Source organism: Ammospiza caudacuta, chromosome 16 (assembly GCF_027887145.1).
Source record: "Ammospiza caudacuta isolate bAmmCau1 chromosome 16, bAmmCau1.pri, whole genome shotgun sequence".
In the NCBI taxonomy this organism is placed as follows: Eukaryota; Metazoa; Chordata; class Aves; order Passeriformes; family Passerellidae; genus Ammospiza; species Ammospiza caudacuta.
Window position 1 is genome coordinate 8474208 of NC_080608.1, and position 15862 is coordinate 8490069.

At 41.5% G+C, this 15862-nt stretch overlaps 1 protein-coding gene across 1 annotated transcript in view; it reads right to left on the reverse strand.

Annotated features, from left to right (window-relative positions):
* Positions 1-1315: 1315 nt before the first annotated feature.
* Positions 1316-15862, reverse strand: part of FSTL4 (follistatin like 4) — a 206944-nt gene continuing 192397 nt past the window's right edge. Inside the window, exons 12-16 of the mRNA XM_058815367.1 lie at positions 11868-11986; positions 9125-9274; positions 8418-8525; positions 5333-5442; positions 1316-2135 (exon numbers count right to left, since the gene is read on the reverse strand). Coding sequence (XP_058671350.1) covers positions 1433-2135; positions 5333-5442; positions 8418-8525; positions 9125-9274; positions 11868-11986 — 1190 coding nt within the window. The 3' untranslated portion in view covers positions 1316-1432. The remainder of the gene's footprint in view (positions 2136-5332; positions 5443-8417; positions 8526-9124; positions 9275-11867; positions 11987-15862) is intronic.

Below are 15862 nucleotides of genomic sequence, written 5' to 3' on the forward strand. Positions count from 1 at the left end.
CGATGGTTACAACTGCTTGGATGGCACCACTTCTTGCCTGGCTCTGCTGCCACAGCTGCTTTTGCCCTCGTTACTTCATGGTGATGGATACAGAAAGTTAGAAAAATGCAAATAGAAAAGTTTTTTATATCTTCCAAGTGTGCAAATAAATGGCTGTATGTTTTTATGGGAACTCAACTGAAATTTCTCAATGCCAGCTGTTGCATTCTTGGATAATTCAGCTGCTTTTACATGAATGTCTTTGCTCATAACTAAAAGATAATTGACTATAAACAATTGTACTATAAACAGAAAGGAAAAAAACAAAGAAAAATTGTTTTCTAGTTGTTCCAAAAGAAACAGGCAAATTAAGGCTATGACTAGAAAATGAGTGAGTTCTCTGTTAAAAATAACCTCTGTTATTTTAACTGCTATTTTATGAAGAAACAAGTGATTCCAGTGCTCCTAAATGTTTAATGAGGGAAACCAATGATTTCTAGAACTGTTGCTGTCTCCTATGGGAATAACCAAAACTAATGCTCTACCCCCACAGAGTAGATTTTGCATATTGTTCCCAAACTGACCACACTCATGAGCCATTGAAAGACTAATGCCACCTTCTCAACAAAACTGTTTACATAAACTCTGACCCCCCTGTCAGTATTTTCCAGCTCTTACCCAGGCCTGGATGGGTAATGGCCTGGATATTTCATGGCAAATTTCTCAAATACAATCACACAAATGTGCACTGGAAGAGGGGGGACTCATCCTATTGCCTTCAGTAGGACCAAGAGCAAAATGAAGTGCGGAAGCAAGCGAGCTGACAGTTACTATTTCTGTGATGCCTCCTTCTGAAATCACATCAGTGAACCCTTTCAAAGCCATCCTGCAGAGAAAACTGATCAGTTCTCATTAAATCGCTCTCCTAGGATTCTCTGGGTTGAAAACTGCTCTGATGTTTACTTTCCCTCATCATCCAAAGGTGAATATTCAAAAGGTGAATAGTCCTCGCTGCTGCTGTCTCCTGTGCTGGGGTGGGGTAGTCAGTGCAGCCAACAGGCAAGGGATACAGGGAAGAAAACTGATGTTAGGACAGAACATAATAACTCCTCAGTATGGAAAGTCAAAATCTGTTTTGTTCTACAGAAATATTAGGTTTCGTGGCTTGTATGATATCTCAGTGGAGATATTATTTGCTTCCCAGCATTTTTCTCATAACCACAAATCATACCCACAAATAAAAAATATCCCTTCAAAACCACTTCCTATTAGCAGAGCATACTTTATATTATAAAACTTGCAAGTAGACCAGTGTTGTACCATGAAGCCTATACAGCGGTTTTTTGTCTTTTTGTTTTCCCAGTGTAAAAATATACAATGCTACTGCTCATTTGCTGCAGTGTAAAGGTCCAACTGGTCCTTGCCTGCTGAAGGCTCCACTGCTACTGCCCTTTCATACCTCCCCAACCCAGACCACTGTGTTACCCCTCCTTATACCTGAAACCTCACAGCGTAACGTATTTTGCCTCCCATTTATAACAAACAACGAATCTTTAGCTGGTGTAATGAGATACTGTCCAAATAATCCACTGTCTTTCATAATTCTGTTGTTGCTGCTCCAGGGCCAGTCTTTGGACGTGACTGGGTCCTTTAAATTCTTCAGTACATTCATCCTCCCCGTTGACAGCTCCACAAAAAGCACATCTGTTTGCAAATGTGAAGTAGCGTATATATAGTACTGATTGCCTTCAGTGAACGAGGGCTGAAATGTCAGATCGGACACGTGTATGTTAGTTTTCAAGTCATAAATCAACTTGATTTCCCCCCGGACGGTGAGGGCCTGGACGGTGATGGTGCCGCTGGCGCGGTCGGCGCTGACCAGGTAGCGCCCGTCGGGGGAGACGTGGGGCGCGCCCGCCACGCGGCCGTTGGGGCCGACCACGGCGTCAGTGACGCTGTCGATGACGAGCTGCAGCGAGGCAGCCCCCAGGCGGCTCCTCCTGCACTGCACGAAGTAGTAACCACCCAGGTGAGTGTAGGCCATGGCCTGAGGCACGCAGCCGTAGGCCTTGAGGTGGATGGTCTTGATGTGCGTCACAGTCTCCAGGTCTATCTTGTGGACCGCGTGCGTGGAATGGTTGAAAACGAAGCCAAACCTGAAACGAAAAACAAAGCACTGAGGTCACCTCTGGAGATGTGGTGACAGGCTTGAGCAAAGATAAAAGTCAGCAGAGTTGGGGACATTTTATTGGTTGGTTTTGGGGGCGTCCGCAATACTGGGGACCTTTTACTGGTTGGTTTTGGAAGCGCATGCAACAATGCTGTCTCTTTTTGTAAGAAATGTCTTGTTTTAGTGCTTCTAAAACATCCTAGAAGGAGGGATATATTTCAGTCAAATTAGCAACCTGATCCTGGAAATTTGAACATTTGCTTAGCTGTTTGAATCTTTGAGAGCCAAAATCTTTTATTGGGGTTTAAAAATTGGGCACAAAATATTGATATATGAAAATGAAACAGCAGCTTTATATTGGGAACTTACTGGGAAGACCAATTTCTATAGAAGTGATATCAAGGTTTGGGTGTTCAGTAGGATAACACTGACCAGGTTTGTATTTAATCTATCTGAGATTACAGTCATGAGATTCAATATATACGCAAGCATTCAATCTCAAAATAGAAAAGCATTCAAAACAAAGTATATTGCTGCCAGGATGAGGTTAGAGAGTAACTATATATAATAAATATAGCTGAGCACAATATAATGTATAACCACTGAATGAAGACCATATCTAGTCTCATCTCTTAACTGACAGCACCAGAGGGAAGCTATGGTGTGTGTTTGGTACCCGTGGTGCCTGGGAGCCACTGCAGGAGATGGCAAGGCTGTAGTGCAGAGCAGACTCTTAAAAACCATCCTGGCAGCCCAGGAAATGTGTAAAACATTTCTTGAGGAACATAACCAGGGTGCCCTGAAGATAAGGGGTCTTCATTTTCTGTCTCAAGACAGGGCAAAAAACAGTGAGCAGAGGATAAATGTTCCATAAAAGATATATACTGCAGCACATCTGACCTTTGCTGAAGACAAGAAAAGGTCAAGAATAGCCAAGAAAGGTTTCTGCTTAATTTGAGAGGGAGCTCTTAGAAACAGCCTGCTTGTGTTCCACTGGATTTACTGACACTAACTTACAAAAACTAATTTTACATCAACTATCTTTTCATCCATTCAATGCAGACAGAGGGAAATGAAGTGAGTGCTTAGGGCTGTATCACTTCCTCAGAAGATGTAAAATTGCCTTGTGAAATGTGGAGAACGTGCTCCTGTGCAGAAAATACATATTTTGCTTGAAACACTAGGTTTATTTCTTTATTCTTAATCCATCTGTCAATGAGACACTCAGCAATGATTTCACTTCTAAAGGATGAGCCAGTGTAGTGTGTGATCCCATGAAAATCACTGGGCTAAGCCTTTCATTTCCCCATTATACTCACATCCATTAGAGGCTTCACAAAGTATGTGCAGTGGAGAGTCGTAGTGCACTGTGTGTGTGGAAATTGGATATGACACTTGTATTTCTCCTGGATGAATGAATTTTAAGTACACTTTAAAAAGTGCTTTCCCTTACAGCTCTTTTTTTTTTCCCAAGACTTACTTTAATACTTGGCCAAATGCCTGAAGAACTTAAGAAATTATCTTTATCATAAACTCCCGTTTAAAGAAGTGGGTCAGGATATATTTTATGTGCCCACAGTTGCAGAAGAGGCTCAGCCCTTTCATCAAATCTGTGATCTGAAATCTCAAAGCAAACTTTGTACTTAGACAGTTTTTAATAGACAACAGTCTACCCTTGGAACTAATAAAAATGGAAACATTTCTAGATATCCATCTAAAATAAGAGGCAGCTGAAATACATATGCAGGGGTATTTGCATACAAACATTATTTGGCTAGCGGAAGAAATTGCTTAAATGTTCACCTTCCTGGGAAAGGCTGGTACTGCCATTTATTGTTTATGAGTGGAGAATTTAGAAAATCATCCCAATGAGTCTCATTAGCTTGCAAACAATTATTTTTTTCTGTGCTGAGGGTGAGAGAGAACAGACAAAGAACTGGCCCCGAACAAATGCAACAGGAAATCAGGGACTGAATCTGCAGCTTTGCATATGGAAAACTATGGACAGTAACATATATTTATTATTTCAGCCAACTAATCACACTGAAGCAAAAGGAGAATTAAACAAACAAAAATGTGTAACTGTTCCACCTTCCTGTCTTTGAATTCAGTTCTCACCTTCTCAGCTCAGATTTTAACATTCAGCAAAGTCATTCACCTCCTAGCACTACTATTACCCATAATGAAATTGTGAAAGAAAACTGGAAATATGAAGTAGAGAGAAATTACAAATGACAGCCATGAGGCATGCATCATTATTTAGTGTTTCAGCAGGCAAAATTATTTATTTTGGAACAGATTCAACACATAATCATTTAAGTTTAACCCCTTCTCTCTCGGTGTTTCCTGCAGGAAACCTAAGGTTACTGTAATGAGTTACATCATGTTTTTTGAGTGTTTAACTTAGTTAAACTATATAGAGGACAGAAGATGGTTAAACAGTTGTTATAACATGGAAATAATAGTATAAATTGCTGTGCAGTTATCATCAATTTTGATAATGTTAATGGGAGGCTTCCTGTGCCTGCTGGGAAGCAGCCAGTATTACTCCAGGTTATTAGTATGTTAGTTACACAACCTCATTAACCACTACATCACATTAACATTCAAAACTGATAGTTCATGGAGGTTTGTTTTTTTAAATCTGCAGTGCATACAATTTTTCTGCTCCAGCCATAAGGCTCACACAGAGATCCAATACTTGAACAAGTTGGGAGCATGTGAAAGAACCACATTTTATGCTTCAGGCAGAGTACATTTTTACCAGTTCAAGCAATATTCCTTGACACAGATTTCTGCTCAGATCCACAACAGTTTTGTGGCAAGGAAGGTGTTTTTTGGGCCATCAAATTCCTGGCACAAGTAAGGCAGAGCAGTGCGCCATAAGCTGCAAGGAGGGATGACTAAGGTGAGGTTTGAATGCCTGTGCATGGTCTAAGGGAAGGTCCAGGATTGTTTCTTGCTGTTTTACTGATTAGCTGAATAACTACTGGCAATTTGCTCAACCATTTCTTCACTTCATGTGTGAAAATGGGGATAAATGTAGTTAAGATTCATTACAAATTTATTTATTCCTTCACTCATTCACTCATTCATTTTTTCATTCATATCTCTAAAGTGCTTTAAGGTTATGAGAAAGGAGCAGCATGGTCACCATTATTATTCATTAAAAGAATTTCTCACCTAACATGATTAATAATAAGATTTGTAGGTGGTATAAAAAAATCTCCCACTCCTTCAAAGGGTGTGTGGATAACATGTGGATCCTCTCCAGTGCTTGCCTCTGGAATCACCTACAATAAATACACACAAGGTTGAGCACAGGATAAGCACTGAGTAAGGCAGAAAGGTAAATACAGATTAGAGACATGCACAGCACCAAGTGGCTCCTTCCAGGATGTAGTAGACTCAACTGATTAATGATTTCAAAACATTGTTTGGTGTAGTTGTCTTGAAAAGCTGTGCTAGCAAACAGTATTTGAGGCATAACATTTGTAAGGTAAGTACACAACTTGACTCCTGTAAGTTGTTTACATCTCAAGAATGAGCAGTCAAGCAGGAGCTGAAGCAGTATGACAACAGCAGGACAAGAATAATTTATCCCTCACTGTCTAAAGCAAACATTCACTCCATGGTCATATTTATTAATCTCACTTAAATGCACAGTGATAATTTACCACCCTGAAGGATCAAACACTAACTCACAGCAGTTAATTATCACTTTGAAGGAAAAAAACTGTTCATCCATCAATATAAAGTCCAGGGAGGAGCGAAGAAGCTCCCTTTGGCTGTCCCCTGGTCCTGCCCTCCAGCACAGCACAGATCTCCATGGACAGGGGAACTCAGGTCCTCCACTGCTCCAGAAAGGAAAAGTTCTCCAAAATTAAAACGTTAAACGCTCAAATTGTTTGCTGGGTTTAAGATGACTTTAGTCCATTCATTAGGACCTTCTGCTGCTCTAATCTGCAGCAGTTGTTGCTTTGAATTTATGGCTACATAACTCATGAAAGACATGCTAAATCCCTAAAAGGTTTATTTCAGACAGCTGTTCTGGTCATGCCATTTAGATTTCTTCCAATTAAATTGCTCAAGAAGGATGCCCAGCCTAGCACAGTGCTTTCAAGAGGCCAGACATTTGCTTCCCACAAGCCAGTAATGGCCAAACAACAGCATCCCCTTAGCTGGCTGCACAGGCAGTTTGATAAATCCCTGACTTCCAGAGGAGTGGAAATTTAGATCAACCTCTGCAGCAGCATCTTCATTAAAAGAAAGTATTTTATTGCATTTCTGCAACTGAACGCTGCAGGTTTTAAGAAGGAACTTTGCCCAATTAGTCACTGCCCACCTTTTAGGAAAGAAGGTCAGAAAAAAGAAAGGATCTGCTGATGATGATGCTAATCTCATCTCTATGTGTGTAACTGCACATCATAAAGATAACAGAAAAGACTATCTGAGACCCGGAACCTTCTAACAAGTTCCCAACTGTGCAGATGGTGTGTTCTCCCTAATAATGACATGCTTGTGCCATCTCTCCTTTAATTACAGAAACTTCTCACAGCTGGATGGATGAAATTAAGTCAGAAAGGGTAAAAAGAGTCCATTTTGTCTCCTTATACCCTGTACAGGAAACTCACATCCCCAGGTGAGACAACTTGGTGTTGCTCCCCTGGAAACCTTCATTTATGTGCCTCCATTCTGATTTTGGCATCTTTTCCTGAAATCGCCTGTGATGAGTAGCTGGTCCAGTGTTTATTATTGACAGTCAGCACTGGATGGAGCATGTGGATGGTAGGGATGGCTCATCCCATCTTCATGGGGCAGTATCCCCAGCAGAAGCTTTGGGTAGCCCCACAATTAATGCAGACTCCAATTTGTTGGTTTTTAGGTCAGAAAGCACAGCCCCCCTTTTTCTCTGCCTGCTGGGAAATGCTTCAATGCAGACCTAGCAGCAAACACTTTTGGCAGAAGGAGTATTCATGTGACACCTCTTTCCAGAAAGGGTGGGCAGCAAGTGCCAGAAAACCACCACCAGAGAATGGGATGTCTGGAGGGATCAAATCAGATCCATCAGCTGGTGTCAACTCTGTCATACATCATACAGCAGCAGAAAAACGCCCCACTAGATGGCAATTCTCCATGTTCTCTGTGCTGTCAACGGAAGAGTAAATCTGCTAAGGTGATCCAGAAGTGGAAGGTGATTTGTGTGTCCACACTCATGTGCAGTTCTCAGTCCCAGTGCCACTGCAGGTCTGGTGGTGCTGAGCATGGAGGAGTTCCACAGATATCACTGGCACCCCTGCAATGGAATCACTAACACCCAATAACACAATTTGTCCCTGAGGTTTTACTTCTCTTGGTTTGGCTTTTTTCCTTCATGCCCTAGAGAGCCCCTTCTTGCATTTTACTGTGAGAGACTCACAGAATCACAGAATTGTTAGGGATGGAAAAGCCTTCTAAGATCATTGGGTCCAACTATTTCCCCAGCACCGCCAAGCCAGCACTGAACTGTGTCCCCAGGTACCACATCTGCAGGTCTTTTCCATCCTTCCACGGACAGTGACTCCACCATTGCCCTTGGTATCCTGTTCTGGGGTTTGAGAAAGTTATCAGTGAAGAAATTTTTCCTAATACCAACCTCAACCTCCCCTGGCATAAATTTAAGCCATTTCCTCTTGTCCCATCACTTCTTACATGGGAGAAGAGACTGACTTATCTGGCTCCAACCTCCCTTCAGGGAATTGTAGAGACTGAAAAGGTCCCCCCTGAGCTCCCTCACCTGCTCCTTGCCAGCCTTGTGCTCCAGACCCTTCTTCCCCAGCTCTGTTGCCCTTCTCTGGACACATCCCAGCACCTCAAAGTTTGTCTTGTAGCGAGAGCCCAAAACTGACCCCAGGATTTGAGGTGCCTCAGCAGTGCTGCAGAGCACAGCACTCTTGTCCTGCTCACAGCCAGCTGCCAGTCCTTGCTGCACAACTTTTTGGCACTTGGCTCTGTCACCAGTCTTAAAACAAATCAGACCTTGGCACAAAGCAGCCCTGCTGTCAGCCTGTGGCACAGTCATTGCTCAAAAACAAATTAAACAGCAGGAAAAATATGTGAGGATGGACAGAGGAGGGATGAATAAAACACACTGGATATGCAAATGAAACAGCAGCTTTATATTCAGACCATTAAATGTGGCTAATTACCTGCAACCCACCAGCCACCAGTGTGTTACCAGTGATGCTGAGCCCAGGAAGAGCAAAGGCTCCAGGGTGTAAGGACTTACCTGCAGTGTGGGTGATGATTTCCTCGTGTCCCCCCAGCTGAGCACCCACACTTGGTCGTGGGACTTGTCATAATGTAATTTGGTTGGTAATGGGTCCACATCCAAGGACTTAAAAAAACCCAGAGAGAGTTATTTACACAGAGACTCAAATGAACATGACAAAGACCACATCAGTTCCCTGCAGGCATTCTCATGCACCACTGTTATGTTCCCTGTGCAGCTTTGCCTTCAAATCAAGTGGGGGATCAGCAGCAGGTGAAAAATTTGGCTGTTTGGTGCCATTTTCTGGGTAGACATCACTCCATCCTCTGCTGTTCCTTACAGCCAGAAGATCAAGGGCCAATTTCTGCCTGAATTGTACCCACACCAGCTCTCCCCATTTATAAGCATTCTCTCCAAACTGCTTATGACCCAGGTCAGGCAGCTAAGCCAGGAATTCATCCCAGTGTTATTTTACCAGACTCACTGTGAGCTTGGCTGCAGAGGCAGCCCTGAGACTGTGATCTCCAGCCCACAGAGGAGTTTATTCTGCCAGTGAGGTCACAGAACAGTGAACTCCATGTGATGCCACCGGTCAAAGCAACACAGGCCCAGCTCTTTACTGATCAGCAGATCTTTGCCCAGCAGATCCACTGGGCCAAGTCTGATTTTTTTGTCCTATATCAAGTCTTTTGTCATCAGTGAATAATGTGTTCACTTTTAAGTACCTGTATGGCTTTTTGAGTCTGGATATCAATTATCATTACTCTGTTCTGCTTTGGCTGTGTCACATAAATGTACTTGTCTCTGACATTGACTGCTGAAGCCCAGAGGCAGGACTGAGTGTCTTCACCTTCCACTCTAGGACAGATCTCCTCCTGAGGGGTTAGAAAAAGAGAAGGTTTAATTTTTACAAGTTCAGGGCCTGGAGCAGCAAGAAGCTTAGCCTTGTAAACTGCAGGGAAAAAATCCCTGGGGATTCCATTAGGATGATATTTCTTCCCTTTCTTTCCTGGAAAACATGAAATAATTAATTTATCAGGTACCACACTTCAGCCTGGCTCTATGCAATGACATTAAACAGCTGGACCTCCTGCAAACCTATATTGAATTTAAATAACCACAGAGCCTATGGATTGATCTTTTGAAGCATGCTGTGGTTCATCAAGACTTGCAGTGCTGTCAGCATTTATTAGCAACAGAACTATCACTCTGTGCTTTGAAAAAACAGTGATTTACATTAATTGAGTCACTGCTTTATATTTTTCATAAAGTCTTCATTTTCTGCACAGGAGTTTGAAGAGTCACTTTTGGTCTCACCAACAACTCCCTGCATGTTTGCTACTTCTCATTGCTCTTCCTACTGTCAAGATGCTTTATTTGAAAGAGCAGTTGTGTGGGACCAGGCTGTGGGGAGGAAATGGGGTAAAATGAGAAGGAACACATATAAATTTCAGTGAGCACAACTGTTGATTTTAGACCTTGTGTTGCGTAATATTAAATAATGGTCCAACCTACCTAAGGGAAATGTGATTGGAGCTGTGTCAGAGCTTGTTCAGGGAAAGAGGAGGTACAACAAAAAACAATGTCAGCACTGGAGGAATAGAATAGAATAGAATAGAATAGAATAGAATAGAATAGAATAGAATAGAATAGAATAGAATAGAATAGAATAGAGTAGAATAGAATAGAATATCCTGAGTTGTAAGGGACCTACACCATGTGCAACAATTACGGATAGAAAGCTGTCACCTCCAAGCAGCACAGCTCTGCTGGCTGAGTGTCATGGTGGAGACCATGAGTAAGGTTTGAAGATAAAAGACTCAATAACTTGGCTGCATTTTCCTTTCTGCTCCTCCAGCCAGGCTGGGAATCTATGCTAAAAGCCAGAAGATGACACAAAAGCCCAGACTGGGGCTTCCAGGAGCCATTTATGCAGTCAGGCACCTGCCAGCCTTCACACTGCCCTCCTCATCCTCAGCTCTCACAACACAGCACCCACTCAAGCCAAGGGTGGATGTCTACTGTCTATGTTTGCTACTGTCTATGTAGCAAACATCCAAGATAGTAAAAGGGAAAAGGGAGCAAAAAATGTCAGTTATCCCCAGACCAAGGGAAGGGTCCTTGGAGATCTGTAGGAATCCCTCAGAGGTGTCTCTGAAGAGTAGCCAAGTGATGTTAAAAATCCCTCTCATGCACACCAATGTGCTGACATGATTTCCTTAAGTGCCCTCTCTGTTTTGTTCTTTTTGATCTGTTTCTCCAGGACCACCTCTTCAATATTTACAGATCTTCAGAAAAGAAACACAGGATTTCTGTCTTTGTAAAGCTTAGGTGTGGTTTAATAGCATTAAGTCCATAGACTAGCCTTGGGGTGAGCATCAGTCTGGATTTCCTCTAAGGTATATTAAAAACTAGTGGAAAAAACCCAGTATCAACCACAAATTTATTAAGATTTAGAAAGTACTTCCTACACACCCATAAGATGCAGAGCTTGACCCAACCTGCAGGGCTCATGACAGCAATTCTAGCCTTTGATTCCTCCCAAAATTGAAATCAAGGCTGAGCCCTTTTTTTTAGAAGAGCCACATTCTTTAGCCACGTTTTTAACTTCCCCTTTTAAAAATTAGAAAGCAAGGAAAGGAGTGACTAAAACAGCATTTCTGGCTGTATTTCAGCACCTGTGTTTTTTTAAGAACTGTCAGTTTCATGAGGATATGCCTGCTGTATGTTCCTGTGCAGGAGTACATAGCAGGTCACTGAGAACACTGACCTCTCAGAGCCTCCAGGCACGTGTTATCCCACTGGCCATGTCGAGCTCCACTGCCTACAAGCCAGTGCTTGACATTTCTGACACCTGAAAAAATGTTCCTTGTAATTCCTAAAGCAAGGGTTAGGTAAATTCAGTGCAGACAGAAAAGTGCCCACAGCAAACACAGACAGTGCAGTCTTTCTCTCAGTGCAGAAGATGCAGAGGATCTTCAGGGCACAACCATTTTCTGGGCATTCTTATTTGCCTCCCTGCTGTAGTTTAACATAGCAAAGCACTTCCAAAGAGCAGAAAGTGGCCCAAAGTAGCTCACTTCTTTGCCTATGGAGCCATCAGTAAAAGGAGCACCAGTGAATGATGTGCACATCTCTCTGCTGTTGACTTTTGTACCTTCCCTAAAGCCCAGTTACAAATTTGGGGCATGGATAAGTAAACAGATCAAAAGGACAAATGAAAATCTTTGCTTTTGTGATAACTAGCCAAATTCTCTGCAGCGTGTCAGTAAATCCTCCATGTCAGCCTTAGAACTTATGTGGATCCCCTGATTTTCAAGAGAAGATGCTACACCTCAGGGATGCTGCATGAAGCCCACCAAGCTCCAACACCCTTGTGGCAAACAGGTCCTTTAGCAATAACAGCTTTGAAGAGATTAAGAGAAAGTTTCCCAGCTGTCAGCTGTAGCTGCTGGGTTCAGGACTTACATAACTTGTGAAAATCCTCTCTTCAGGCCTGATGTGTCTCCGGATTTCACATTCGTTTGGCTGGAGGACTGTGATCCCATCATCAGAAAAGACATAGAACATATTCCCAACACTCAGGCCTTAAAGGGGGATAAAGAAGAAGGAGTTGGATTTTTTTTTGCATGCATCCATAGCTGTTAGGACTTTTTTAAAGAACTTGTCCTCCTTTCCCGACAAACAAAATCTGCCTTACATAAAAGTTGGTCATTTGGATGCAGTTGGAGCATTCACAAATCAAATTTCATGTCACAACAAGGGCTTCAAGGAGTGAAGAGGTACAAACACATTCAAAAATGCATTGCCTTGGTGGCGGTGGTTGCACCCAAATAATTATGGCTGGGTCTTGTAAATAGGTACCAAAACAGGATTTTATCCCAAGAAGCCTCTCTGTTGCACTGCTATCCCCCTCAGATTATGAATTTGGGTTTTTTAAACTATTTCATTAAAAACAGCTTGACAATAATTTGAGAACTGAAAGACAAGCTTTCGTTAAAATGAAAGTGAAGGTCATCCTGTTACAGGCAACTTGACCACTGGTAACTGTGATGTTAAATGGAAGTGTTTAGCATCTGTACCATGAATGAAAATATATAGATTTCTTTATTTTCTTAAAATATCTGAAAGAACTAACTACAGCCACCAAAATATATACATTTTTGAAATCTTGCAAACTGTAATTCACAAATGTGGAGTAGTTCAGCATTGCATTAGCACTCATTTATCCAACCAGGGCATTCCAGGAGATTTGGAAAACTGGCTGATTGTCATTGCTTTGCCATTAGGAGATTGTATTTTATCACTTCTGTCATGCTACATGTAATTGCAGTGACAAGATCTTTAAGAAATGTTCAGGATCCTTTCAAACCCTCTAGTTTCAAAGATCCAATAATTTCATTTTTTCACACCACCACCAGTAAGTGTTTGCAAGGACCACTGTCACCCCTAGCAGTGTTGATAGTGTACTTTATCTGCCAACAATATGGTGATGCCATAATTTGTATCTTCAAATTTATTCAATTTTTCCCATGGAGAAATAAAGTCCCCATTCTATGGCTCTGAACAGTGTTCAGTGCTAAAAATTCCCTTTGCTGGTCCTGTGGTGGCAGCTCTAAGTACTGCTCACAGAGACAGTGTTTCTCACATTTCTTAACTGTCTGCAGGATTGAGATCTAAATCATCAGGAAATTTGACAGTAAAAATAGGGATAATTTGGACAAAGGCATTTTTGGAAAATGTTGTAAAACACGTGTATTTAGTAAGGCCAGAAGGGTGTTTTTGTTGCTAAGCCCCCTTCTTTGATGCCAAGTAAGTAATTTCAGAGAACAATGTGTCAGCATGTGGTGTTTGCTGTACTGACATGGTTGAGTCTCTGAACCACAGCACAGAAATCCCCCAGTTAGGGCTCAGGTGGGTACAAGAGTTGTGATCCTCAAATGTGATTGCACAGGGCAGGATCATGCATGTAGGGAAAAAAGCTCCATTGAGAGTTATTTCATGGACTAAGGGTTATTTTTCCCCAAGTATATTGGTAACACATTTCATGCAGGCACTTTGGGCCAAAACCTGCGCTCCCAACATCCACACATCTCCCACCTGCTTTAGTGGGATTTGATGAACACTCAGAGGGCAGAATTTGACCCTGGCCTGGAATGAGTGCTGACATTTCATGGGTAAAGGATTTTAATCCTCAGAAGTGAAAACAGGCAGGCAATCAATTATGACTATTGTGAGGATGCTTATTATTATTTTCATGCACAAGAGTAGTGTGATTTTGTCTGATGATCCTATTACAATGAGGGTGTATTTAAGAAGACCATAATTACCCACAAAAATACTTTGATAAAAAATTTTACCCCAATAGGTTTAGAGTCAGAGACTTGGCAAGTTCTACTACTTATTTTACAGTAAAATGAGTCCAAGTTTTTGTGCAGACTGATTAAAATATGCTACAAATTCCCGAGAGCATTCAGTTACTCTCTTTTTAAAAAAGTTTGTCAGTTAAAATTAAACCACTTTTTTTGCCCAGAGATTGGTTTTCATACTGATATTTAGACCAAGCAGGATTTTACTAGACAAACTAGGTGTTTTATTGTGACTTATGAAACATTTGCCAAATCTTGGTTGGGGTACATCCTAAACAATCTCATGGACATCAGTAGAACAGACTCCATTTTTTATTATACTGATGCAACTCCTTGGTGCAGGGAATTGGGAATTATTTCAGTACAGAGGTGGGCAATGAAGTATTTTGTGTTTTTTATAGTAGTGAGGCAGGTACTAAATTGGGAACTCGGGGACTAAGGAGGAGTTTTGAAAAATTTTTTCCTTTTGAATTGAGGACATTTCAGGTTAGATGACACAACTAGTTCAAAACCTCAAGGCATAATGAAAGGCAAAGTACTTCACCTGTATAGCAAAATATCCCTAATATAAAAAAAAAAACCCCATTAAGAATGGAGAGGACTTTAAAACATAACAGTTCTTATTTGATCCACTCCAGACGAAGTTGGCTCTAACAAAAAAACATTGGGAGGATACCTGATATCAACAAGAGCTTATTTGAGAAATACAGTGTCTCCATCAGTGTACATTTATACATCCCTCCTTTGAGATCAAAGGGCAAATTTTTCACCATGATCCTATACTTAAAGAATTTTCCTCAACTTAATTTAAATACTTGGAAATATTTTAGAACTTAAATTTGGTAATGAAAAGGCTTCCAGCTTTTTAAGTGCATACACTCACATAACTGCTGATTGCCTGCTGGCACAAAATGCCCCCTTTCTCCAGGTATTAAGTGAGCAATGCTCACTACAGAAATGAACACTGTCACAGAAAAAAACCAAATCTCTGCTTTACATTTGGGCTACTCATGGTTTTCTCTGGACAAAATTAAAAACTATTTGTACATTGAGTAAATACTGCATGTGCTTCCAGCCCCAGGTTTAACTGGCTGGTTGCCCTGTGTGCATTCATTTCTTAGGGCATTGCCTGGGCATGGTCTGAAAGGTTCTGACAACAAACTGACAGACTGACTTTTAAAATGACCAAATACTTGTGTTAAAAGTTTGACTTGCAAAAGTTGTTCTACACCATATTTTTTAGGCATTTTCCCAAGGTTTTAATTACTCCAGACCTTGTGGGGATGAGTTAGTGATCATTTTAAAGGAGCTCAAACCTACCAATGCATCTGTTAATATTGCTACTTGCACATAGTAAGGAATTGACCGAATATATTAAAATATAAAACCAAAAATGCCATTCCTGTCTTCCATCTTTCTCCGTGCCAAGATTTCACATGCTGAAGTATATTCTAGAATGAATGTGCCCATCACATACTACAGAACAACACAAGCAGGGTAATAAACCTGCTTTACAGATACTGAACTGTTTAGGAACATCAACAGCAGATCTGCTTTACTGGCCATGTTTTGCCTCAACATTGCTCATACTTTCATTTAAAATGTGCAAGGTTGATAAGCAGTAAGTCCATCTATTTAGCAAAATTATAATAAGACTTTCTGCAAACAACTTCTCAGCTGTTCTTTAAATATTCCTCTACTTCCACATCTGGTAGGATTATTCAACTGCTTTCTTTAAAAAGGAGCATAAGGAACACTTTATAAAAACAGCCATGGAGCATCGTGCAGGTGATGCTGGACTGATGAGATGCATTAGAGATTTCATGTCCAAGCAGAAGGGAAATAGCAATTCCTAGTGCCCATAATGCCATTTACAGGAGCACCAGCAGTGATGACTCCTCACAGCCCTGCACCAGGCACCTGCAGGTGGGGTGTTCAGAAAGAAGTGCTGGGGAGCTCTCCTAGGTGACTGAGCCACTTCTCTGACCTCAGTGAGCTGCATTTGCCTTGGCTTGGAAGGGACTCTAGAAACAGACCAGTGTATTTGCTCCATGTGGCTAACAGTGGCACTGACAGTGTGCACCAGGTTTGGTC